General features: G+C 35.8%; 1 protein-coding gene across 1 annotated transcript in view; it reads left to right on the plus strand.

Annotated features, from left to right (window-relative positions):
- The window catches only part of LOC145684435 (uncharacterized), a 57,258-nt gene extending 42,180 nt beyond the window's left edge, over positions 1 to 15,078 (plus strand). Inside the window, exons 5-6 of the mRNA XM_081756816.1 lie at positions 3,486 to 3,968; positions 12,233 to 15,078. Coding sequence (XP_081612942.1) covers positions 3,486 to 3,968; positions 12,233 to 13,676 — 1,927 coding nt within the window. The 3' untranslated portion in view covers positions 13,677 to 15,078. The remainder of the gene's footprint in view (positions 1 to 3,485; positions 3,969 to 12,232) is intronic.
- Positions 15,079 to 25,436: the final 10,358 nt, after the last annotated feature.

Raw genomic sequence — 25,436 nt, forward strand, 5'->3', positions numbered from 1 at the left:
ATCCGTATCTATCTAATAAATTCTCAAGTGGAGAAACAATGATGTATTCGTTATTCCTATTCCGATTCTTGATCTTAACAGGAAGAAAGAAATGCGTCCTAAATGGGATGGTAACTCTGCGAGTGGTAAATACGTCAGCTGTTGTATTCTATTTTATTGAATTAATTGCATGTGCCGATAGTTCTTCCTGTGCATCCACTTCGGTTGGAAATGTCGGTGGCCGTGGCTTCCTGCATACAGGCAGTGTATTGCGTTGTAAGTCAATTTTGCTTTTAGACGATTTAAAATATTTTCACCGAATAGAGGTAAGAATTCTCAATGTTCCAAAATTCGAAAGTAATGCGAAAATGTTCCTGAACCAATTTTGAGTGTAATTAGAGCAACATATCGCAATTTTACAATCAAACTCTCAATTCCTCTAAGATTGCTATTGAAAGGAATTATTTGCATATTTGAAGGAATCGTTAATTTCGGCCAAAGACTGAGAAAGCTTCCTCTATCTTTTATTACAGGGTGTTTTTCTCTATTGATCATTATATTATCTAGTAATGCATGTTCCTGATTTAGTAATTTTATACTCTCTCTCTCCTATTGGTCACTGGAGGTACAGTGTAAAGTGATGCAGGTATTTGTTACATTCGTTGGATACATCTTTTTGTTGTACGTCTTCTGCGTGTGTAACGGCCCTCAGAACACGTTCTGGAGAAAATTTGTCCGGGGCCCCCTATGCGTTTCCTGGTCGATGTTTTGAAAACATATATTGAAAGAATATCACTGCATATAACATGTACCACAGACTGTAACTGTTTCAGGTTTATATGTATTGCTATTTTTGTTATTATTCCTAGGATTTCTTTCCTTTTCGTTCTTATGCTCTTTATTATTGCCTTTATTTGTACTGCGTGGTTTATAATTATTACGGCCGCCACGCCCAAATTGAGAATTTCTAATTGCATTCTGAGCCCCTAAAAAGACAATTCACGCATCTGATTTGCAAGCTTGCTTAATTCGAATGAACCATTGGCGTTCGTAGCGTTAGATGTGCTTGCCACAGGGGGGTGGGGGTTGTAGTGTTAACTTGGAAGGGAGGATTTGAAGGTACTTGAGTTTGAGAGGCAACCTGTAGTGATGGTGCGGAAGGTAAAGGAAATGTTGGAGCATGTTGTTGACAATAATGCCAATTGGGTGTTTGACTGCATGAAGGATAAGTTGCTTGTTGGTGATACGTGGGGAAGGAAGCGCTAGCCACCGTTGAAGAATTTAAACTGTTAACTGACGGATTTTCATCACATAGAGAATAAATTGCTTGCGATAATTCGACGTAATCACGGTTTTCCAAACGGTTATGCGTTTTTTCTAAGTTATGTAAATGTGATTGTAAAGCCTGTAACCAAGTAAATGTTTGAAATGAGATCTTGTGTAAAAAGAAATTCATTAAGCCCAAAGATAAATAGTTTACTTTCAGTTCTTCGGTGGCCTGAGACATGACTTGTCGAATGTCCTTTAATTTTCTTTTAAAAAATATGAATCAATAGGTTTAATTTCCCCTTTTGAACCTGAAAAATTTCAAATTCGTCCGATACACTGGTATCTTTGGCATACTTAAATCCATTAATTTGGGTTTCAAAGATTCGTAACTAAGTGTATTCATTTGGTTTTGTACTTTTAATTGCAATACCAAATCGAGAGCCTCGTCCTTCATGGGAACGAGTTCATTCTTCATCTCAGGATTCCACGAATCCAATAGGGCAGGGTGGTCGAATAACGTAAAATACCTATCAGAATCACCAGTAACGTTTCCAGAGTACTTAGCAAAGTGAGGGATATTAAAAGAAGGGCGTGAATTTTCTTCTACCATTTTTCCATTATCTTCCGGAAAAGTAATTTTCCCTGATCTTTTAGGATGATTACACTAAAAATATAGTCACGTCTATGCCTCTAAGTTCACTGACAAGAAGAATCACATACCTATGAATTAAAAAAGTTCCTTTTCGCTTAATAAAAATAGCGTCCAATAGGGGAATATTCAGTAAAACTAACCGGACAATCCCTTACCATGTGCAACTCTGCCCAATATAGGTTTGTAGGTAGAGCGAGGTAATAAAATGTGAGTGGAAATCCTGTCCAGAATCGACACCCATTAGCGGCTTTTATTACAATATTCACTAAATAACAGTATTTCTGAAAAAAAATTACAAAGTTACATTTGTTAGGTTACAATAGGTAGTCCTGACCGTGAGATCGCGGACAGGATTTCCACAAAGCCCCGTAGCAGGCTAGGCAGAGTGGCGAAAGAGTCTCCAAAGCTCCGTCACAAGCCGAGAGGAGGTTGGTGGTCACAGAACCCCGCGGGAGGCTGAGCAACTGGGGTTAGAATTTTCTACAGAGCTCGGTAGCAGGTTAAGCCAAGAGAAAAGAAAAGCCAAGAGTCCCGTAGCAGGTTAGAGGCTTTGGGCTAGGTTACTCCTAATGTCCCGTGGGATACAGTAGGAGGAACACCAGAGAACTAGTACTAGTCGTCTGGTGGCTGCCGAATTTATAGAACTCCAGGCGGAGTGGCGCTGCTGCTCCGATGTCGTCCTCTGCTTCGAAGGATCAGGCAGAAATCTGTTGCCTGCAGGCTGTAGTGGATCCACGTGGTGCGTAGTATGTTAACATAAAACCATGTGGTGGTGTTCATATACACAAACGTAAAGTGTTGTTTCTATAGATATACTCAAATTCGGATTTAACGGAACTTAATCGTGGTAACCGCCAATATCTCCACTGCTGAGTCTATCCTTGCCCGATACTTGAGCAAATGGAGAAGTTAGCAGTGGTATTACTACTTGTCAATACTTTTTGTAATCTTGAAGTATTAATGGTAGTCTTTTCCTTGGAATTAAACGTTCATTCACAGCGTGCTCCAATATAGTTAATCAGTTCGCTGGTGATTCATACTACGTTAGAACGCCTTCTATATTAGTTATGTCGTCTGCTTTACTGAATCATTAATCCAGACCGTTCATGTGAAATTCGACCACGATATTTTTCATAAATTGATATAATGTGTTATCCAAATTTCGTTACTCGTGATTAACCGCTCAAGTGTGACTCCATTTTGATACGTTTTAACAGAGATTCGCTCCCTCAGTAAATATTCTTGAGCTAGATCTAGTACCCAAAGGTAGGGCTTCTATCTATTTAGAACTGTTTGGTAATGGGTATTTAGGTCAATGGCAATGTTTTGACTGTTCATCAGTGTCTCATGGCTACTTCCACTAGAAATTACCCACCGTTTCTGTGATTCCTCATCCACTGCAAGAAGAATTCTGTACGCAAAAATTCCAGAAGGGAAGCTACTAAACCATTTTGGCTGTTGCTTTCGATAGTGTACCTTGTTAGTAAGTAGTACAAATTTCCTCACAGTCAGTAGTTTCGCGGAAAGTATATGTTTAGGACACAATATATTATGCCTGATTAATAAATCTACAAACTTTTTTTAGGTCTGGTTCAACCTTTAACCTTGGTTTAAATAAAGACGAAACGAAAACAGAAAATGAACCTAATGAAGATTGCCGTAAGCTATATAATATTGACACCAATGAAGTGACAGATAAGGATTGTTTTTCAATATCTTCAGTGGTACATTTGGAAAACAAACATAAAAAGGAAAATGGAATGGAAAAAGTTGCAGATATTAAGCTGTCCATGCAAGGAGAACATTTAAAGCCTAATTTTAAATTCCCTTCAAAATACAAAAAAGATGATTGGAAGCTAACTGCGAAACCAATATGTATGGTCAAGCATATATCAAAGACTGATTTACCCGTAATTATCAGCAGTAATTTCAAACCAAAATTTGATAATTTTCCAAATACTACGGAAAAGTTAAACAATGAAATGTGTTGCATTATTGAGAAACAGGGCAAAGAAAATGTTCAAGAAATAGATTGTCAGGAAGAAATTAGCAATAATGAAGAACTCAGGTACGTTCATGCACGATCTTTTCGTCACGTTATGTTCCATTTATTTTTCGTTTCGTTTTAATATTTCCTCTTTAGTTTAGTCTAATTATATTAATTTAATTTTAGAAAATTGGATAAGTGGGAGAGCATGAAAAAATTGTCTCTAATTAAATATTAAACTTTAATCGCGTTTCTAGTTATTTTTTTAAATGTTTCATTTGATATAAAATAATATCGAGTAGATGGTTAGAGCGTACTATATACACGCAATATTTACAATATATATATATATATATATATATATATATATATATATTGTAAATTTATATATTGTGCAAATTCACATAGTGCACCACGAGTTTTGGAAAGAAAGATAACCTTCATATTCATTTTGAATTCTTTTAAATGTTTTTAATTTTCAAATATTTTAATACTAAAATTAAGAAAAACTAGAACTATTAACACTAATATATTACAAAATGTCAATCGACATAACACACAAAATCATTGATCTTCTGTTCTCGATTTGCAAGAGTAAATAACTGATAAACTGACAAATTGTGATTACAATATATGATTGTTAGCGAACTTCAAACTAACAATAACTAAAAAGTGTGGTTATGGGTGTCCAGACTCTTAATAGGAATGATCATGCGAACGAATGTTGATAAAATATTTGGTAGGCACCTATAAAATTTTGTTGGATAAGTCCAAGTTTGGGAAGGGGTCCAATACTCATAAGACACTACGTCTATGGGCGATTGGTCCGATGTAATGGTACACCCGAAAAACGATGTGTAATTGCTAAGTTCTGTCATCTATATTCTACAAAAAAATATAGAATTAGATATTTTTTAATAAAAGAAAAAGCACAGATGAAGTGTAACATCCAACTTTCGGCTACACCAGTCATTTCTCTACTAAACAATTATAATTTTAGTACTAAAGTGTACAAACGAATTGTCGAGTTAAGAAGTTTTGAGGTGGGATCCGAACCCGATAGACTCTCCGCGTTTATGCAACCCTCAGTATCATTTAATGTGTTTATTACAGTTCTCATTCTTTTTTACTTTTTCAACCACATGTCCCAAATATATTACAGAATACAGGTCTACTGCTAACTCCCTTCATATAAGACGCGAGAAAAGCAAAACAACCATATTTTCATTTCATAATCTATCATCCATTTATTCCTTTAAATCAACTTTGAAATTTCGCCACAGTTTAGTTTTCAGCTCCAGATGATAGTTTCCTTTGGTCGATTATATTCTAACTTCTTTCTAAACTTTCATATTTCGTCAGTGCACTAAAAGATACACAGTCGTTTGCAATCACTCAACAGAATCCTCTACAAAAAAGATAAATTATAAGATTTTTTCTTACAAGAAATCTTTCGAAAAATGTTTCCGTGTCGAACTGGCCTTACATTTACCAGTACTGACAAAGTACTTTACGAAAACCTAACAGTATAAATCTATCCAGGAGGATATACGGCAGTATAGAGAATATATACACACCTTAATATCTTCATAGTTCAGCATATATTTACTTTAATTGAGAGATGTAATATAAAAGAAATAATAAATAGTAGCAAATAAATTTATAAATCAATGCGTATACCACCACACAACACATTTTCACTTTTGCCACTTCCAAATACACTTAGAGGATAATGTTTCTGCGCATAAAGTACAATCTCCGAAGTAAGTTACTCTCCCTTCCCCAAAAAGGAAGAAAGAAAACCCTTCCGCTTTTCTCAGAAGTGTCACAGCAGAACGCACGTTACTGCAAGTATCAATACTCGTCCTCTTCTATTTTGCATGTGTTAAAGATGAATGTTGAAATAGAAAAATTACTCCCAAAATTTCCTTCAGATTTCCACAATACATAAGGTAAAATTTTACTACTGTAGCAATATTAGCAAGTACAGTGTGTTTTGACAAACTATTCGCTTTTCTTACAATCAGTTTATTAGGTAAGAAAACCGTACCCTAAAGAAAAATCAGAGATTTTACCTACTTCAAATGAAGTCTTGAAAATAAATTAAAATTTAAGTTTATTCTGCGTTAACGTAAGAATCTCTGCGTTAGAGCTCTAAACCTCCCATTGCTGCTAGCACTACCTCAGAAAGCAGTAATTTTGTTTGTTCCATTAGTTAATTTTCAGTGAAAGAGATTGAGATAAAAAGAAATGTAGATAACTGATTGAAAGAATGAGTTATGTTGTATACTACTACATTTTTCTATTTTAAATTTGAAGTTTATTCTTTCATTGTTTAAAGCGCCTCTTTGCTGGAAATTAGTCAACAACAGACAACGCTGCAAGTTCAAATCTTATTTCAACGTCAGAAGACCGCAGTTTCTCCCATCAGCTGCCCACGTTTCCCTTCTGTACTACACACAGAGCAGTCTATCATGCTCGCTGCTGTTGTGAACGTGGTGGTGTGAGGATGGAATTCATATAAGCAAGAGGCAAAGCAAGCGGAGAATAGAGACGAAACGACATAATAATCATATTCTAAATATTATTAAATATATTAAGGAGCAACAAACAGTGCATGATATTTGGTGCTTTACGTGCTCTTGCGAACTGCACAAGCCCACTGTACATATACCGTGTAGTGAGACATTCATTTGCTTCACTTCCTTATCTTTCATTTTATTCGTAATGTACTTTGTTTATTTCAATAAACATACAACATATAATATTTCAGTATTGTAATATAACTGAATTAAACAAAGTTCTGGGAACATATTCCTTAGTGTTTCGTAATTTAATTTATTACGTTTCTCCACAGTTTTTAATTATTCTACTTAACCTCTCTAATGTAGACATTCTGGAGAGAAGTATGTTTGAACATGTGGAGATGTTTATTTTTCTTTGGAAATAGAAAAAAGGAAAGGGAAGAATCGATTATATTTTTATTGTCCACATTCCAAGAACACTACTATTAAACCCTTCATCATTTTGTGAGGAAACAATTTTTTGTATATGGCATTCATATAGGAAATGAAATGAAATCTTTGAGTTTTACGTCCCACGGTTATGCCGGTTAGGCTAAAGGAGACGGTGATAATGAGAGATGAGTGAAAATGGTGGAATGAAGAAAGTGGGAGGAAACGGGAGAACCCCGAGAAAACCCACGAGCACGGTGCTTGTCCACCACAAAGTTCACTTGGCGGGGGCTGGGATCGAACCCGGGACCCCAAGCACCAGAGGTGAACGCTCTACCACTGAGCCACCGCGCCCCCAGCATTCATATAGGATATACATAGCATCCATAGTGAGCTGTACTACAAAGATATATAATGTATATATGTAATCATTTTCTGTTAATCTATATATAAATTTAATCTATAGTAATTAGTAACAACATGTTTTCTTTAATGGAAAATGTGACAGCCGTTTCCCATCAGGAGATTCTTGGCCTTATGTATAGGAGAGTCTTTATAGTCATCGTGGGGCCGCGGTGGCTCAGTGGTAGAGTGTTCACCTCTGGCGCTTGGGGTCACGGGTTCGATCCCAGCCCCCGCAAGTGAACTTTGTGGTGGACAAACACTGTGTGCATGGGTTTTCTCGGGGTTCTCGCGTTTCCTCCCACTTTCTTCACTCCACCATTTCATTCATTAGTCATCATCACCGTCTCCTTTAGCCTAAGCGGCATAACCGTGGGACGTTAAACTCAAGGATTTTTTCATTATAATCATCCTTGGAATCTGTTTCTGAAATTTAAATCCAGATTTTCTAGAATTTAATATTTTTAAAATTTTTGAAATGTAATTTGCTTTATGTGAAATATGAGTCTTTAATTATAATTTTTAAAGTGGAACATAGCATTTTTGTGAAGTTTAGCTTAAAATATCAAATTTTCCATTCGTGGTTATTATTTGTTCATTTTGTATATTATATTGTGGAATGGGTGCAGTTCTACTATATGGATCCATAGATTGTAAAATGCACGGGAAAATGTGGGCAAGTCTTCAATTTGGCCATTTTATGTCGAGAACAGAACTCAACGAGCCACTGCGCAGCTTCTAACCCGTTCCTACTCGTACTCCTACTTTTACTACTACTTATACTATGGATCCGTATATTAAAACTGCAAGGAAGAATGTTTACTAAGTTATCCAGTTTGTTTAATTTCTTTAAATTTCACGATATATAATCAAGGAATGTTCTCAAGTATTGCTTGGAATATAAAGTTACTCCATTTCTCTTCTCACTATTCAATGCAGTGTTTCACCGACAGATATCTGATAAGGCATCACTTTCGAGCTTTAATCATTCTTTAGCAAGACAAATCATAACCCTGAAACAAAGTTTACTTTTTTAAATATTTAGCTTTAGGATACTTCAAATCCAATAAAGTTTCGATCTGTTGATAATTCTAGACATTCTATTTTTCTTTAAAAATAAGATCATACGAAAGAAAGTAGTGAGTATTTGTATTTAAAATTTAAAACCTTTAAAATTCATTCCTCTATTTGCTTAATAATCAGATGATATCCGTTAAAGTCACCACTGTACAAAATATAATCGTTATTGACCTTTACTTACCTTTATTATTTTTTTCAAAAAAAAAAAATCCTAAACCTATTGTCCTACATCATTCACTTTAAAAATCTGAATATGTAATTGTCAGTTATAACATTTCTTGTGTGATTTCTGTAAGGAACCATTATTAAGAATATCAGCGGCGCTGGTACTATATGTTGCATGGTTGTGCAACCGGATATTTTTTAATACTAAAAATATTTTTAAGTATTAAAGTAGTGTATCTGTAAAAAATAAACCTCTGCTCTTGAGCGCAAAACAGTATTGATGTATTTCTGAAAAACGTGAATTAAAAAACGGAAAGAAAGAGAGAGATTTACATTTCCAGCAGCGGCGGATCTGTTTAAGGGGCACACGGTCACGTGCCCTGCCATTCATGATCTAAATAGAACTGTAATTATTAAATCAGTACAGAAGCTTTCTTCTCTTTCTTTCTTTTGTATTGTTGGATTTGTTCCGCCACAGCCGTGTTTGCGAGTGAAGGAGGCTGTGGTTATGCGCTCTCGTAGGATAGACGAAACTTGGCAACACAGCGACGGTTGATTTTTGGCTGCGGACTTACAATCTCTATGCTTTGACAGTAGCCCTATCATCAGAGGTGGCAGGGGATGTTATGGCTATGTCCATTGACAATGGGCACAGTAATGTTGAGACCTGTCGCATGAGGCGCTGTGCTCTGTCTTATGGTACATACAGCGGTAAGAAGGTCGCGACAAGGAAACTCAGCTCTGTACAGAGGGGAATGGAAGAAGGGTCAAGCCATTTTCAGAATTTGGAGGTGGTAAAGTTTTATGCTTGGCCTTTCCGGGTGTAGTGAATGACATATTAACCCTTAACAGGAAACGTTATTTTTTTTCGCTTACAGGAAATGTGTGTCTGTGGGACACGGACATGTATAAAGCAATATATTAAAAAAAAAAAAGTGTAATGTAGATTAATGAAACTTTATATTTTGTACTTCGAGTAAAATATGATAAACAAGAATTACATGCATTAATTCGGTTCTATTGGCATATAAATACAGAAAAAAATTCAATATCTAAATAAAAATAGTACATAAATTTAAAAACTGACAAATTTTAAGTTAGTATAATTCTACACATTACTACCATGCAAATATACTATTTGTCCACATGTAGCTACCCTGTCCAAATGTGCTATTTGTCCAAAAGAGCTTGGAAACGTTTGACGGACATGATATCTCTAAATAGAGGTCGTCCGAAAGTGTCTTGAAAATGGTGAATACATGTCTTCGTATCCTGATTTACGAATAGAAGAGAACATTAGGAGGGCAATAAGGGCTTTATTTTCAGATAGGTCAGTAGATCTGTAGTTTGACTTTATTCTACTTGAAATTTTTTTCGACCTTCTTCCAACTTCAGGTTGAAATCTCTTGAATTATATCATCACATAAGATAGACCAAATATCAACTTTGCTAGAATTTTTTCCCCAGATTTCTTACATGGGTGGCTATACTAGGCATCCCTCTTACTATGTCTTGATGAAGAACCCTTCGGTTTCTTAGTGGTTCATTTGAATTCCAAGCAAACCTGTTTTACCTCTGTATCTAAGGCTTTCGTTATCACATGAAACTTGAGTAGGGCTGCTCACATTGACACTTCTGTTACTACTTCACACCACATATTGCACTGTATCAGAATTTGTATCGCACTCACTGTCAGTATGTAATTCTTGACTTTCAGGGAAAAAATGAGAAGTCTTAATCAGAATCTACTGAAGACAGTAACATAAATTCCTCCTCCAGTTTCAGCATTTTTGGAATTTTCGCCGTGGAATAAGGATCTGCTGTATTTACAGTTTCTTTCTTACATTTGTTTCTCGAAGTATTAGGTCTATATTTTGCAAATACATAAAATCTCATACAAACAAAATAGTATGTTTAAAGAGTTCTATAGTTTCTATTTCATAGTAAATAAAAATCAACTACAAAACATTTTGAAAGAAAAACTCTTCAGGAAATGTGTGTCCAATAAACACGCAAAAATATAGACGATAACGGAAATGTGTGCCTCTCAGACACCGTAGGTTTTCTAAAATGATCTATAAATGTTCACTCAGACGTTAACGCCAACAATGAACTACTGCAATCAGTGTTGCCAATGTAATACAAAGAAAAACCATACGTGTCTGACAGACACATATTTCCTGTTAAGGGTTAAGGGTTGCCACCATGGTGCAGTTAACTTACAATACATTGACCTTCTAAATTTACACAGAATCTGCAATCGTATTTTCAAGTAGTGAGCTACACTTTACGTATATAATGTTTCCCAGAAAAGTAATTAAGAAACCACACATAATTGAAGGAAATGAACATATAGTAGTTGAAACAAATTGCTGTTGAAAACAAATAATTCGTTACCCAAAATATCAATCAGCGGCGTTTTTACACATGGGCCAACATGGGTCATGGCCTGGGTCGGCGAGTTTTCTGAGACCATTTTTTTTTAAATACCAGCTTTGGAAATTTCAGGTATTTATTTATTATGCATAGTTATGGTGATATGACAGGATTACTGCATTTGTATATATAGAGGAGTTTTCTACAGCCAAAAATCGAAGACTGGAACTGATATACAAAAAATAAGGGAAGCTTTGCTTTGCTTGGCTTTTAATGTTATCCTAGTATGTAGCAATAAATTATTTCAGATTATGGTGGGGGGACGGGAGGCAAGACTATTCACCGACATAATTAAAATTTTTAATTAGTATTTTACTATAGTAGATTATTAATGCTATATATACTGTATATATAACGCCCTAGTATGTAGGTATTTTGGATGTGCCCCACCACTTTTAAATTCCACGAGCCGCCACTGATTTCCAGTGACAGCGAACGTTGCCACTGGAAGCAGTAACATTGTGCATATGGCAGCGAGCTCCTATCTCTTAACATGGGGAAGTGGATTTATTCTTGCATGCTCCCATCTTACCGTATTTCTCTCTTGCGGTTGCACTTTCTTCCGCAACTGGTCAGCTTCTGTAATAGTTACGAATTCCTCCTCTTACCAGCGCTTGACTCAATTGATAGGGTGAGGGAGATACAGACGCTTGGAGGAAAGAAGTTATCCACAAAACATAAACTCGCAAAGAACAAATATAAGTCTGGTGGTAACAGGGACGGATCCAGACTGAAAGTTTGGGGAGCGGTCGTTCGTAGTCAATAGATTTTATTTTACATTTATAATACAAAGGTGAAAATTCTTGAGATAAGTTTTATTTTTTAAAACAATCCTATTCTGGAGGGGGAGGCGATCGAGTCTCGAAGAAGAAAATGTCTAACTGCTCATCTAATTCCTAGCCTTATGTCTTTCGTGCACATGATTCCGTGTTCGGTTTCGGGCGGAGAGCATAAATTAATATCAAATCATTTAATTCCAATACTCATTTCTCTTCTTTAGCCTAATTTGCTGGAATGTTAAACTATTTTTTATTTCATTTTCGAAGGAAAACATTTTATGTTTCATGCTTCCAATCTTTGCCCAATCTTCCATATTATTACCGTTTAATGCATTTCAAAATATATAAATTGTCAATTTACTTCAGGGATAGGATAATTACTGTACTCACAAGCAAGACTATTTTTCTTGTGTTATAGCTTGATTATATACAGATATATTTACATTTTATTGTGTAATATGTGATTTATTTGAAATTTCTCTTTCATTATACAAATTTGTTTGAGGAGCCACAAAAATTATTTTTCCAGAAGAAGTAGTACTCTTTCTTCAGCAAAGCCATCATATTCACACCCAGTTGAAAGTTTACTTAACTCCGACACGTGTGACAATGAATTATCATACATGACAACTCGCAATGTTATGTATAATGATGAGAGACAACAGATTTGCCAGAAAAAATCTAAAATGCAGTCAACTTTGGGAATCCACATGTTAACAGAAAAATGTACGATTGAGGAGTGTGAGAAGGGAGCAAGTGTAAGACCTAATTTGACATCGTATAGGTTAGTACATGCTGATGAGAAACATTATTTTTGTGACGTATGTGGAAAAGAATTTAGTCGAAGACCTAATTTGGCTCGTCACATGGCAATACATACAGCAGAGAAATACTACTCATGTAATGAATGTGAGAAGGAATTTAGTATAAAAAAGTATTTGGTTAAACACTTACTAATACATTCAAGTAAAAGAAAGTACTCTTGTAACAAATGTGGGAAAGGGTTTATTCAAAGGACAAATTTTGCTAGTCACATGCTAGTACACACCGGAGAAAAACCTTACACCTGTAACGAATGTGGTAAGCGATTTAATGCAAAATCAAATTTACTTGCACACTTGCTAATTCATACAGGCGAGAAACATTTTTGTAACGAGTGTGGTATAGGAATTAGGCGAAAATCACAACTAGTTAAACATCTGTTAGGACATACAGGTGAAAAACCTTTCACCTGTGATGAATGTGGAACTGGATTTAGAGAAAAGTCAAAGTTGGCAACTCATATGTTAATGCATACCGGAGAGAAACCTTACTCTTGTAATAAATGTGAGATTCGATTTCGTATAAAATCCAATCTAGCTGAACACGTACTAATACATATAGGTGAGAGACAGTATTCTTGTGACAAATGTGGGAAAAGGTTTGTTCGAAAATCAAATCTGGCTTCTCATATGTTAGTACATACAGGTGAGAAACCTCACGCTTGTAATGAATGTGATATGAAATTTACTCATAAGTATAACTTGGCTACACATATGTTAGTACATTGGCGTGTGAAATCTCATACTTGTATTCAGTGTGGAAGAGCATATACTCTAAAGTCAAATTTGGCTAAACACATGCTAATACATACTTGTGAATTCACTTGTAACCAATGTGGGAAAAATTTTAGCCAAAGATCACTTTTAGATAGTCACATATTAGTACATACATCTCGGGTATCTCATTATTGTAGTGAATGTGGGAAGGGATTTACTCTAAAGTCAAAATTAACTAGACACATGTTAATACATACAGGTCAGAAATTTTACACTTGTATTGAATGTGGAAAAGGATTTATTGGTAAGTCAAAATTAACTAGTCACATGTTAGTACATACTGGTAGGTACACTTGCGATCATTGTGGGAAAAGGTTTAATCGAAAACCATATTTGGCTAGTCACATACTAGAACATAGGAAGAAACCTACGTAGGTAATGACTGTGGGAAGAAATTTAGTATAAAGTTAGGTTTGGCTAGACATTTACTGATATATACAGGTGAGAAACAATATTATTTTTAAAATATGGGAAAGGGTTTATTCAAAGACGACATTTAGAGAGCCATGTTGGTATATGCTGGTAATAAATCTCATATTGAATGTGGGAATGGATGTACTGTACTTTTCACACATATCATACTTCGAGCAAATAGCATAGTGTTCTACTAATCGTATTACCCTGGTTTTGCTGAAAACAATTTAAATACAAATTATAGAAAAGACTAGAAAACATGTGTGTGTCGTGGATATCATCGCCGAAAATATTTGCTATAAAATTTAAGCAAGGCAAAAATCACTGCAATGACTTCTGAAGCGGATTTGGATATTTACAATACAACTCTTACATTGTAATATGGTGTCTTTGTGAATATAGTTTCAATCTCATATTCAACTGGTTTAAGTGGCAGAATCTTTAATATTTTGTCATTAGTTTCTTCTTGGAATACAACGATGCTAACCACCAGTGACATACTAAATGTGCGACAACTGATGTATCGACTATGCTTTTGTTCGTTCTGTGTTCCTAAAATATGGAAAACAAACGAGTATAATGCCCGTTCCGTACTTTGATGTATTTCTTTAATAATATATTTGAATTTAGTTTTCAATAGCGTTAGTTGAAACAACTAGCGACTAGCTTTATCAAAATGTCTAGTAGATAATCAATTTTTAAATACGTATTAGGTTATCACCGTTTTATTCAAGGCCCTTGTTTACATATTTTATGATTTTTTGCCAAGGCAGAAGCATAATTTTATTTCTAATTTTTTTATCCGATTTTCTTACACTAGATACAAGATAGATTGCCCTGGAAGTTTTGAATGAGATTTCATTTATGTTTCTTTTGGTTTCTTCTACTTTAACATTCCAAGAATGTCAGCGAATAGTTATTTCAGTATTCGTTCTTGGGTAATAATTTCATTATATTTTTTATGCTCAATATATTTTTGTTTTACTTTTCGTTCGCTTATTTTGTCATTAGCCTTTTCACATCGTCCTCAGTAGTAATATTCGTGTGTATATAATATCGATCAAGATCCTTGCATAGTGTTGAATCTGCGCTTAAACTTATATAATCATTTACTGCCCTCTAGTATGTGTTACTTTTACTTGTATTGTAATTGATATGTTAAATTATTTTAGGAATTATTGATTTTGTGTTCAGAACATATTCCTATTGTATACAGTTTTAATTTAGTATTTTGTACTGTATAATGTGTTGTTTTCAACTCACATATCTTATTATCGATTTTCTTGCTTAGTATATACTTTTCTCTATCAGTTTTTGTTACCTTTTATTTGTCTTTCAAGTGAGTTTCTGTTTTGTAAGGAAATAAAAAAAATGATCTGGTAAAATGAGGAGATATGTATTTTTCCATTTTGTCTCGATCCAGAAAAATCATTTAAAGATTCATGTTTCGTTGTTAGTCTTTTAAAATAGTTACGTACGTGTTTATTTGGCCGGGAAAATAAATTACAACATTCTTAAAACTAATTCCGTTCTTTTCTCATTGTTGCATTCAAGTTTCAAATATATCACTTAAAACTAGTAGCGTAGGAAAGGAATCTCCCGACATTTAAGTATATTAAATGATGCTGAAGTTTTAACTACATATTGCAAGCATTGCTCTGTCTGATTAAGAGGTCTCAAAAAATGATTGAAATTGAGTAGTGAAAGTAACGGTTTACTACGATCAATATGTGGGCAATACATAGCAAGTCTTTATTTGGAGATCACAAATTCTCCCACATCCTGAAGAAGGTCATGGAATTAAGGATCGTAGATCGCACTAAGGGATTTTGAATAACTTTTTAGATAGGTTTGAATTAGTAAGTAATATTAGAAGGGATTGATAATCGTCAGACGGAAACTTCCCCGTTTCTTTTTGACAGGTCTCGTATAGCTAGTATAGGATAATTATTACTCACTTACTCTGTTTTACTTATAAAGAATTAAGAATTAAATATTCATTTGCATTGCATACCATTGTTTATCAATCTCGCCTAGAGTTTGATGTGGAATTTTAATACCAATGGCAGAACGAAAACATTACTGCGTTCATTTCCAGATTATTCATGGATGTTAAACCAAAAAAGAAAGAACTAACAATAGTAATTGCTGAAGAAAATAAAAAGGGGTTTCTTACCGGACACCACTAATGCATAACATGAATGAGGATTATTGTATGGATGATTGACTAGAAATCTACGGCAATATGAACCCACAAACAAATGGGCATGTCAACGAAACAATCGAAATTTTACCTCGCAGTCCAACAGTGGAAACCGTGATCTAGTCAGGGCTTTTTCGTGCCTTAATTATGATTATGTCCCTCGTCATACATCAGAACATATGGTGGGAGAAAAAGAAAAAATAGTACCATACATTATGGGATTGGTACAGAAGCTGGCAAATTAAGTGCCATTAGAACTAAAGTTCTAGACAGGATAGACTTCGGAGGTCACTTTTTGTTAATAGCTGACCGTTATCTCTCCAATCGATTCACTGTAGCACATCGTTTGAAGTGCTATAAGTAGAAGGATATATTCCTGTCAGACTTTGACCTTTGACCTTGGGTAGGGGTAAGGGAAGTAAACAAAAATTACGTTATCTGGCTTGCTTATTATGATGATTTGTGCTTTTGTGCCTTGGGAAGATATTTTCCCACCGGAATGTTCCCTGTGCGATTGTCGTACCCTACTAGCCTAGGGCGGGGGAGATCACGGTTCGATTCCTGGCGGGAGCTTATGTAGTTCGGATACCACGTTATTCAGTAGGTCCACGTCTCATATAGCCTCACTGCTGAACGAGCAGTTAAACTCATAATCAACTCAACTTTCATGGCTGTTTTCTTCAAAGTCACCTAATGTCGTAAGTATTGTGTGGATCACGTGATGTTATGATCCTCATGTAGGGGTTAGATGATCCTAGAATACACACTTTTGGTGGAGGTATGGTCCGGAAGACACACCAAAATACTGAATTTTGCGTGTATTGTATCTCATACAGGATGGTAATTAGGGTGTTCAATTTAAGAACATTTGTTTTTGGGTATGGTCATTAACTTTCTTCATTAAATTCGAATAATATATTGGATTTTGTCTGTGGGGGTAAGGTGACCGTATTTAAAAGGGCTTGTTCTGGGTAGAATCATTAACTGTATTCATTAAATTCAGGAAACTGCATTTTGTTGGTTAATTATGTGACATGACGTCAACAGAGCTATCTTGAGAAGTGATTCGTCGATTAATTACTCAATATGTCATTAGTATATATATACTGTTGAGTAGCGCGTTTCTCCATGTGTGTACCTGATCGCTTGTTTATTGAAAGAAATAAAAGAGAATTTACTTACATAAGCTAAGTAGGTTTAAAGTGGAAACATGACGTTAATAATAATAATAATTGTTGAAATGATAAATAGTGATTGGAAATGAATCTTTAAGTTTCAGGTCTTACGATTCAGACTGGATCATTTAAAGCGTAAATTAAGTGGTACATCCTGGTGTTCAATAGAATGGAAAAAGAATAATCGTAATAATAATATGCCTTTACGCGAAGAGAGAAACGCGTGTTCTAAAAATCAACGCACATGTTGTTTACTTCACTTAGCGTGAGCTGTAATCGAACGAAGGACCCCCCATGCAACCGAGGTGAACGCGAGAAAAACTCGCGCACATGAAGTTTGTTCATAAGAATGTTCACTTTTTGTGGATGAGATAAAAGAAAGGAACTCATGCATCATACGAGAACTTGTAAGCACTGTTCGAAGTGGAAAAAAACAGGCGGTATGTTTAATGTATTTTTCCCTTGACATACAGGCTACCTAAATGTTGAAATGTAGTGACGTATGTTACCTAAAATATTGCATTTCTATTTACATAATAACTGAAAACCATTGGAGAGCTTCTATGTAGTAACGCAGGGGGAGAGGCATGGAGAAATTTTGATCCCCTCCAACTTTCTGAAAAAAATATCCCCTTATGTTGTATTATAGAGAATTACACACGAAAATCCTCAGAAACCGAAAGACGATATTAATAATTTCCTGCGGGAAAACTCCCGGTCCCACACTCGACTGTGTGGTATTCCAAACACCCCGAAGTCGTAAATAGACAAGTCGTAAACCCGCCCATGCTCAAAACACGACATTTATTTGCATTAGGCAAGAAGAGACGGACATGCAAACATACATAACAAAGAAACAAACATGGCACATCAAAATATAAGCTAGGTAAACTTCTTTGCAGACATTACATTTTAAAAAAAAAAAAAAAAGGTACGAAAAAGGTAAGAAAATGTCGGTGTTGTCAGTTTAGAAATTGTTTCTGCATAAGAAATAAAACTGTTTACGTGCCAAGCTATTCGTCAATTACTGTGTATAAACTGGATTTATTAAAGGTATTTAGCATCCACTTTCCAGTGACGGTATGTTTTAATCATTGGAAAATCAGAGACTGTATGCCTTCATCACTAAAAAACCAGAGGCGGTATGGCATACCACTGCATTCTGTCACTTCGACCAGTGCTTGTAAGAAAAAATATACACAAGCATTAGTGAAAAAAGGAAATGAATATTTCAATTTAATGTCCAATGCTTATGTCATTTTCGCTAAGGAAGCCTAATACGCATTACTTCACGGCAGGAAAATAAATAAACAAATATGCAATGCAGAATTTGTTTGCTATGTCATGATGTATTAAAGGAGAGAAGAGAAATGAATTCGATATATACACCGTTTCGGATTCCGTCTAGTAAGTAAAGTTTAATTTCTGCATGAGAACTAATGGTAAGTGAAATATCACATTCATAATTGAATACCTTACGGAAGACATTTTTTAAGGAACTTGATACAAAATGTTAAGATCAGACTGTGAGAGAATTGTCGTAAAGATGGAATGTAATCGCACTTAAAGAGAAAGTCACGTCATGCTTTAAATTATTGTTTTACATTTATATTACTAGATAGATCTTATTAGGCTGAACAAAGTTACATTAAAACGTAAAATAAAATGAAAGTTTTATAACTGAGCCACTGTGCCCTTGTCCTTGTGCGAGAAGAGTAGAAGGAAACGGGAGACCCCATAGTAAATGTACGCACATGGTGTTTGTGCAGCGTTTCTCGGGTACACTCTCGTTTCCTTGCATACGATGATTGGTTTGGTTTGATTTAGTTTAACGTCAGAGATTTATGCCCGATAAGCTAAAGAAGGCGTGAACCCACTGATTATAGTGGAATTGAAATCACTTAGGACTTTCAACTGTATCCCCCAACGGGAATCGAACCCGTTACCATGCGAACCGAAGTCAAGGTAGGCATTACATCAAACGGGATTCTACAGGTGGTGTCTTTTTATTAAAACCACTTCAAGCAAAACCCTTAGGCAAAAGGGGACGGGGATCTATTGATTATAGTGGAATCTGAACCACTATGGTCATTAAACTGTATCCTTAGCAGGAATCGAACCCTGGACCACACGAACAGAAATCAGAGATGCTAACCACTAGACCAAATGGAGTTCTAGAGAAGGTAATTGTATATTAGAAAACACACATGGAGCTAAGTGGGAACAAATAAAGAACCACGTGCTCCAGAAAAATTGCTGATGGTATTGAAGAGAATGTCACATCTCTTACATTTAAGGAGAGACAGAGAAAAAAAGAGGAAGGGGAACTGATAATGATCATTAATATGTTGATGACACACCTTGTCTCATAAAGCATGGCAGCACTCTTTATTGCTGTTTCGAGCCAAACCTTTTCTAAGTCTAACTTCGGTTATCTTCGGAAAAAAGTAAACCAGGTTCGAACCTCCAAGAAAACTTTTGCAAACGGGAAAAATTTTGCAGATGCGTTTTTCTTCTTTCAAATATAATAAGACTCGTTACCAAGTGTAGAAGAAAAACAACATAGATTGAAATATTTAATGATAAAATATTTCGAAACGTTGTATTAATGTCAGCACATGCTTCTTTGTCATTTAGCTCTCTATACGTATTGGAACATTTAGATAGTAAAGAAATCTTTCCATATGTAAAATAATGCTCAAAATTAAGATATAGAACATAATTCTCGCCTGAGTACTAAAATAAAAGTCAAAGTAGAACAGAAACAACGGATATGAATGCAGTGAATATGAAGGTCATAACTGTCTTGAGAGTCCGTTATACATCGCTAGAATCATGTTACGAAGAATACTTGTGTTAGCTCAGTGGGTAGTTTGCTTCGATTCTTAATACTCCGAGGATGCGATTTGTCTCAGATGCAGTTTTTGTGGTGTGTGTGTGTTGCACTACGTAGTACTGGTTATTTATCTACTAATAATGCCTTTAATTATCTATCTATGTATCTATATATCTATCTATCTATCCATATATCTATATCTATCTATCTATCTATCTATCTATCTATCTATCTATCTATCTATATATATATATATATATATATATATATATATATATATATATATATATATATAGATAGATAGATAGATAGATAGATAGATAGATATAGATAATCAGAAGTAATATATAGAATTGTTCCTCTGTTTATATACTGCATTGATATCAGTATATCCCAGAATATTCGTACGAATACCGTGAAATTCGAATTCGATAAGAGCATAAGATCCAGGCGGCTATTAGCACTTGATACATAAAGACTAAGTGAGAACTTTGCACCCTTATTAACTGAGGCAACGGTCATACAACTGCATGACGAGGAATACTGTATATATGTGAAAATCGGTGATGTGCATAAGTTTAACGTATTTATGTTGAATAACCCAGAAACAGTGAATTTCCGCCATGAAATACAAATTACAGACGCAGCCTCTGCTTTGACTCGCGTGTGAGTTTTGTTTTCGCCTATGGAATTGCCGGATGAGGTAGTAGTGAATATGTTATATAAATGTGGGACTGTACATAACGATACTCATGAAAAATGGCCTGTATATCTCCCATACTCTATTTATAATGGAGTGCATATTATTTCCATGTTACTGAAAAAATTATTCCATCCAAAGTGCTTTTTGACACCAGGGAGCCACGGTGATGTACCAGGGGCAACAAACAACGTGTTGGATATGTGCCTCACCCGCACACGTCCAATCAGTTTGCACAAAGAAGAGAAATGTAAGACAGCCCCCATCACAAAATGCTAAGGAGCTCCGGATGACGGAAATATTTAAAGGATACTTTCCTCTACTAGGCGGTATGCAAATGTGCAAGTTCCTGAGACTCTACCGCCAATAAGAACCCTGATAAGAGAACTGCCTAGATGTGATAATAGTGTGCCTCTCGTTAATGATGTGGCATTTCCGGCTTTATTCAAACCCATTGACGCATCTCATTCGCCGCACCATCCTCAGCGATAGCGAGTAAAGTGACGCCTTCTGCTATCTGGGTCTACTCAAGAACTACCTTCGCCAGTGCGCGCTTCTGAAACAAGTGAAATGTGTGAGTCGTCTTCTCAGCAAGTAAACAAAGTTAATAGTAAAGCCTACGAACAGCAATTAAGTGCCACGCACACATTGGAGCAGAAAGCTGAATCACTGCCTTAAGGTAAGAAACGAAAGCCAAATCTTGCTGATTCCCGCCCCATTCAAATGACGTGTGTGAAATTGTAACCGAAACTTTTAGTTACGATTTAGTTACTTTCTCCATAACACCTAATGACCAAGTAGAAACAGTATCATCAGTGGAAACAGTGAAAAACCATACAAATCAGTTGCCTGTTAGATTTGTCAACTCGACATAATAGTTTGTTGGGCCGAGAGTCAGCTCCATAACATCATTATAAGTATCGTGCATCGATATGTTGATTGGCCTTGTACTTTCTTTCCCTCAGAAATTTATCTGTCTTTGTCTTTTTTTCTGCAGTAGCAGTAATTCTCTTTCAAACAGTAATATGCCTCTACCTAATGCGTGGTCATTTTATACACTCAACTTAAATGCTATATCAAACTTATTTAATCAGTGCTTACTGCAAGAATTTGTAGCACAAATTGATGCCGATTTTCTTCTGCTTCAAGAAGTGGCGCTCTCCTTATTTTCCTTTTTACCGGCATATAATAATATTATTAATCAAGGCGAACACCAACGTGAAACTGCTATTTTGTACAAGAAAGGTACAGAAGTGGACGATATAAGCTGTTTACCATCCGGTGGAGCAATTCGCTGCCGCTTTGAGGGGTTCACGATTATTAACATTTATTCACCAAAGCCACTTACATAATCAACAGTTTTATAATGAAGGCATAGTGCCGTTGTTACCAGCACAACCGGACAAACTTATCATTGCAGGAGACTGGAAAGCGGTGGAATCACCATTAGACACGTCAGAACAATATATACCATGTAAGGCTATGCAAACTCTTATCTCTTAGCTTCACCTACGCGACGTTTGGTTATTATGTCATGCAGAACGCCAAATGACGTACCGCTACGCCCGAGTACAATCCCGTTTAGATAGGATGTTAATATCAGAAGTAGCTCGGCAAAATATTACAGAAGGTGGCATGCGCTTCCGCTCTTTTTCTGATCATGTAGCCACACACCCAACCAGGTACATGATAGGCACGTACCATTTAACTTCTATACCAATAATTTACGTACCTGGTACTTGAGGAATGTACATTTCATGTTCCCATCATGTGTCACTAGGTAAGTACTCTTCAAGGATTTCTGACACTCGAAATATAGTTTAATGTTTTATTGAAATGTGAGGAACGTGAATCGCACATATCTCATGTACAACGGCCCGGATGCTAGTACGTTGCTTCGCATTGTGACATTCATTTGTCTACGCCCACGCAGACACAGTCAAGAAGAAAGGCTGGTTTAAAAGAAGGCGGTAGTTCATCGTGAGGGGTGTGCTGATTGTGTTGAATTAATATAAAATAAATTAGGAACATCGTCTACAAAATTTCTGTTTCTTCGAGGGAAGTTTCGTATGGAAGTCCATCGACAATTGCTTTACATATTTTGTAATGTGTCCACGCGACGTATTATCTTTTCTTGTTATGTTCTCCATACCAATTATACGTTCATACTTTCGCATATTACAATATAGTGAGTTCACTACAAGAAAATATCAAATTATGTATAATTGTTATGGGTTACAATATAATTAGCTTGCGGTTTAGTTTTACTATAGCCTTTGTAACAGCTGGTAGAGTCGCTAATATCATAACACATGCCTAGTACAGTCCTGGCACATGCCAGTAAATTTGTCGAGTACATATCCGGTACGTGATATGCATATAGCAGGTTCATTCCTCGATATGTGTCAGGCACTTACTTTAGGGTGAAAGTGACCTTATTCCCATCATGTGAATTTCACATGATTCTTCTATTCAAGTACTTATCATGTAAATTCTAATATACCTCAGGAAATATTCTTCACACATGGCTAGCATGTACATGTGTTGGGTGGACATCTACATTACCTGCAAGTTTCCACAAGCTGTGAGTCGATCTGTTGGTCGCTCATACTGGAAATTGTCACCTCGACTTTTAAACCGGCCTGATATTAAAAATTTGTTCCTTCATAAGTGGCAGTATTGGTGTAAACAACAACGCTATTACCACAGCCTTAATCAGTGCTAAGTAGCTTACGCTAAACATAAAATTCGTTCACTTTTCAATGGCAAGCTCGAGAAACAAAGACCTATCTTCTCCATACTCAGGAATTTTATTACAAAATTCTGCATGACATATGGTCACCACGGAGCACACTGGAAACTTTTACTCTCATGCAACACAAGAAAGCAAAATTACGTCAAGTTGAACATCAACTTTTTTCTAATTTGTACAGCTGCGCACATCTTGGTGAAAAACTGGAAAATGAAAAGACCACCTTTATCGTTGTATGCGTAATGTGTACCGTAATACCTCCGATTATATAGATTGTCTTGATTTTGGCGTGGAAACAACCCTCTACAATTTTGATGATATTCAAACTGAATTTGTTCGTTATTTTCAGCCAATGTATGACACACCTCAGGATACGTTGATCGACATACAAGACTTTATAGATTTTAGTTTACCGCATGACCCTCCCGACGCCTTGGATTTACCTCATTAACACATTTTCGGTCGAGGAATTGAGGAGCGTTTTAAAGAAATCACATAATATATACAGCCCTGGGCCTCATAGACTGCGTTGCCTATTCTATAAGCAATATTCGATTATTGTGGGTCAGACAGTACTTGAAGTAATGAATAAATTATTACACGCCTATAATATTCCACAGAATGATGGCATATTGATCCTACTTCCTAAAAAAATCCGGAAGGTTTTCTCTTGAAGACTTTCGTCCTATTACGCTTCTGAATACCGATCTTAAAATATTTACTAAAATCATTGCTAGCCGTTTAAAACCCATCTGTAGTCAGGTCATCACCGCCTATCAAGCTGCACTCAGTCCTACGTATAATATGCAAGCAGCACTATCCAAATTACTGGATATTATTTCATATTATCCGTTTAAACGTCTCCTAGCCTGTGTATTCACACTTGTCTTTCGAAAAACCCATCAATATATCTCTGCGGTACTTAAGATATATGCGTTTCTTCCATCCTTCATCAGCCTCATTAATACGTTATACAAAATGTGTTCTCCAAAATCCATTTAAATGATCATTTGTCAAAGTCTATAGACCTTAAACGTGGTATCTGGCAAGGCTGCGGACTTTCGAAGTATGAGTTCAGTCTTGGACTTGGACCCCCTATTACAAAAAATTGCGAGAGATTAAAGTAGTGTTTTTGTCGTTAGGATTTAGTAAATACAAGCATAACATTTAAATTAGTTTTTGACTTCTCTCTTGTTTACACATCCCCCTCTTTCTCTCTCTCTCTTTCATTTAGAGCATTTATCCCAGCTTTGCTAAGACAAATTACGATTTCATCCCTATCTACATCTTTGCCTTGAACCGGAGCTGAGAAAACCGGCAGGCAAAACATAGATACCGTAAAAAAAGTGTATAGGTGATTAACTGGAGCACAGATATTAACTAATAAAATTATTCTGCGATACAAATCACATAACCTGATTAAACTGTGTAAAAAATATAATGATGCTGAATATGATTTACACAAATTAAAAGGACATTAAAAGATTGCAAGCGAACAAATAACTTTTGCTAAATATTCTTTGATTGTTTCAACCTCTCATTTAATTTCTATTTAATTTATTTCAATGAAAAGGTGGCTAGATGGCTTTATCGACAAATTAAGGTTTCACTTACTCACAATTAGTCTTTGACCGGTCAATTGGTTCGCTACTGATACCACTCGGGTCCTGGCGTCGAATCCACTGGACGTAAAGGTGATCCACATAAATGTTCCTGTACTAGAGCCGGAATGGGCTTGGAGCTGCGTCAAGTAATCTCGAAGGTCCAATGTAGTTCCCCACTGGTAGGAATAAGCGATCATCAAACCTGGGGAAATTATTCCTTGCTGCTCAATGGTTTAGAACCAGAGTCTGCAACATAAACCTGAGACCACAAACGAATGTTAGAGTGCTAACACGTATATACGAATCACTTCACATGAGATTTCTACACACTGTTTGAATAATTATTTTACACGGATGCGTAACAATGACTGACGATAAACTATAAAAATTAACTCTCACACATGCAAACGGCGATTCAGTGTGCAAAGCTCAACCCGAACAAGGGAGCACT

Source organism: Thermobia domestica, chromosome 4 (assembly GCF_964235325.1).
Source record: "Thermobia domestica chromosome 4, izTheDome1.hap1.1, whole genome shotgun sequence".
In the NCBI taxonomy this organism is placed as follows: Eukaryota; Metazoa; Arthropoda; class Insecta; order Zygentoma; family Lepismatidae; genus Thermobia; species Thermobia domestica.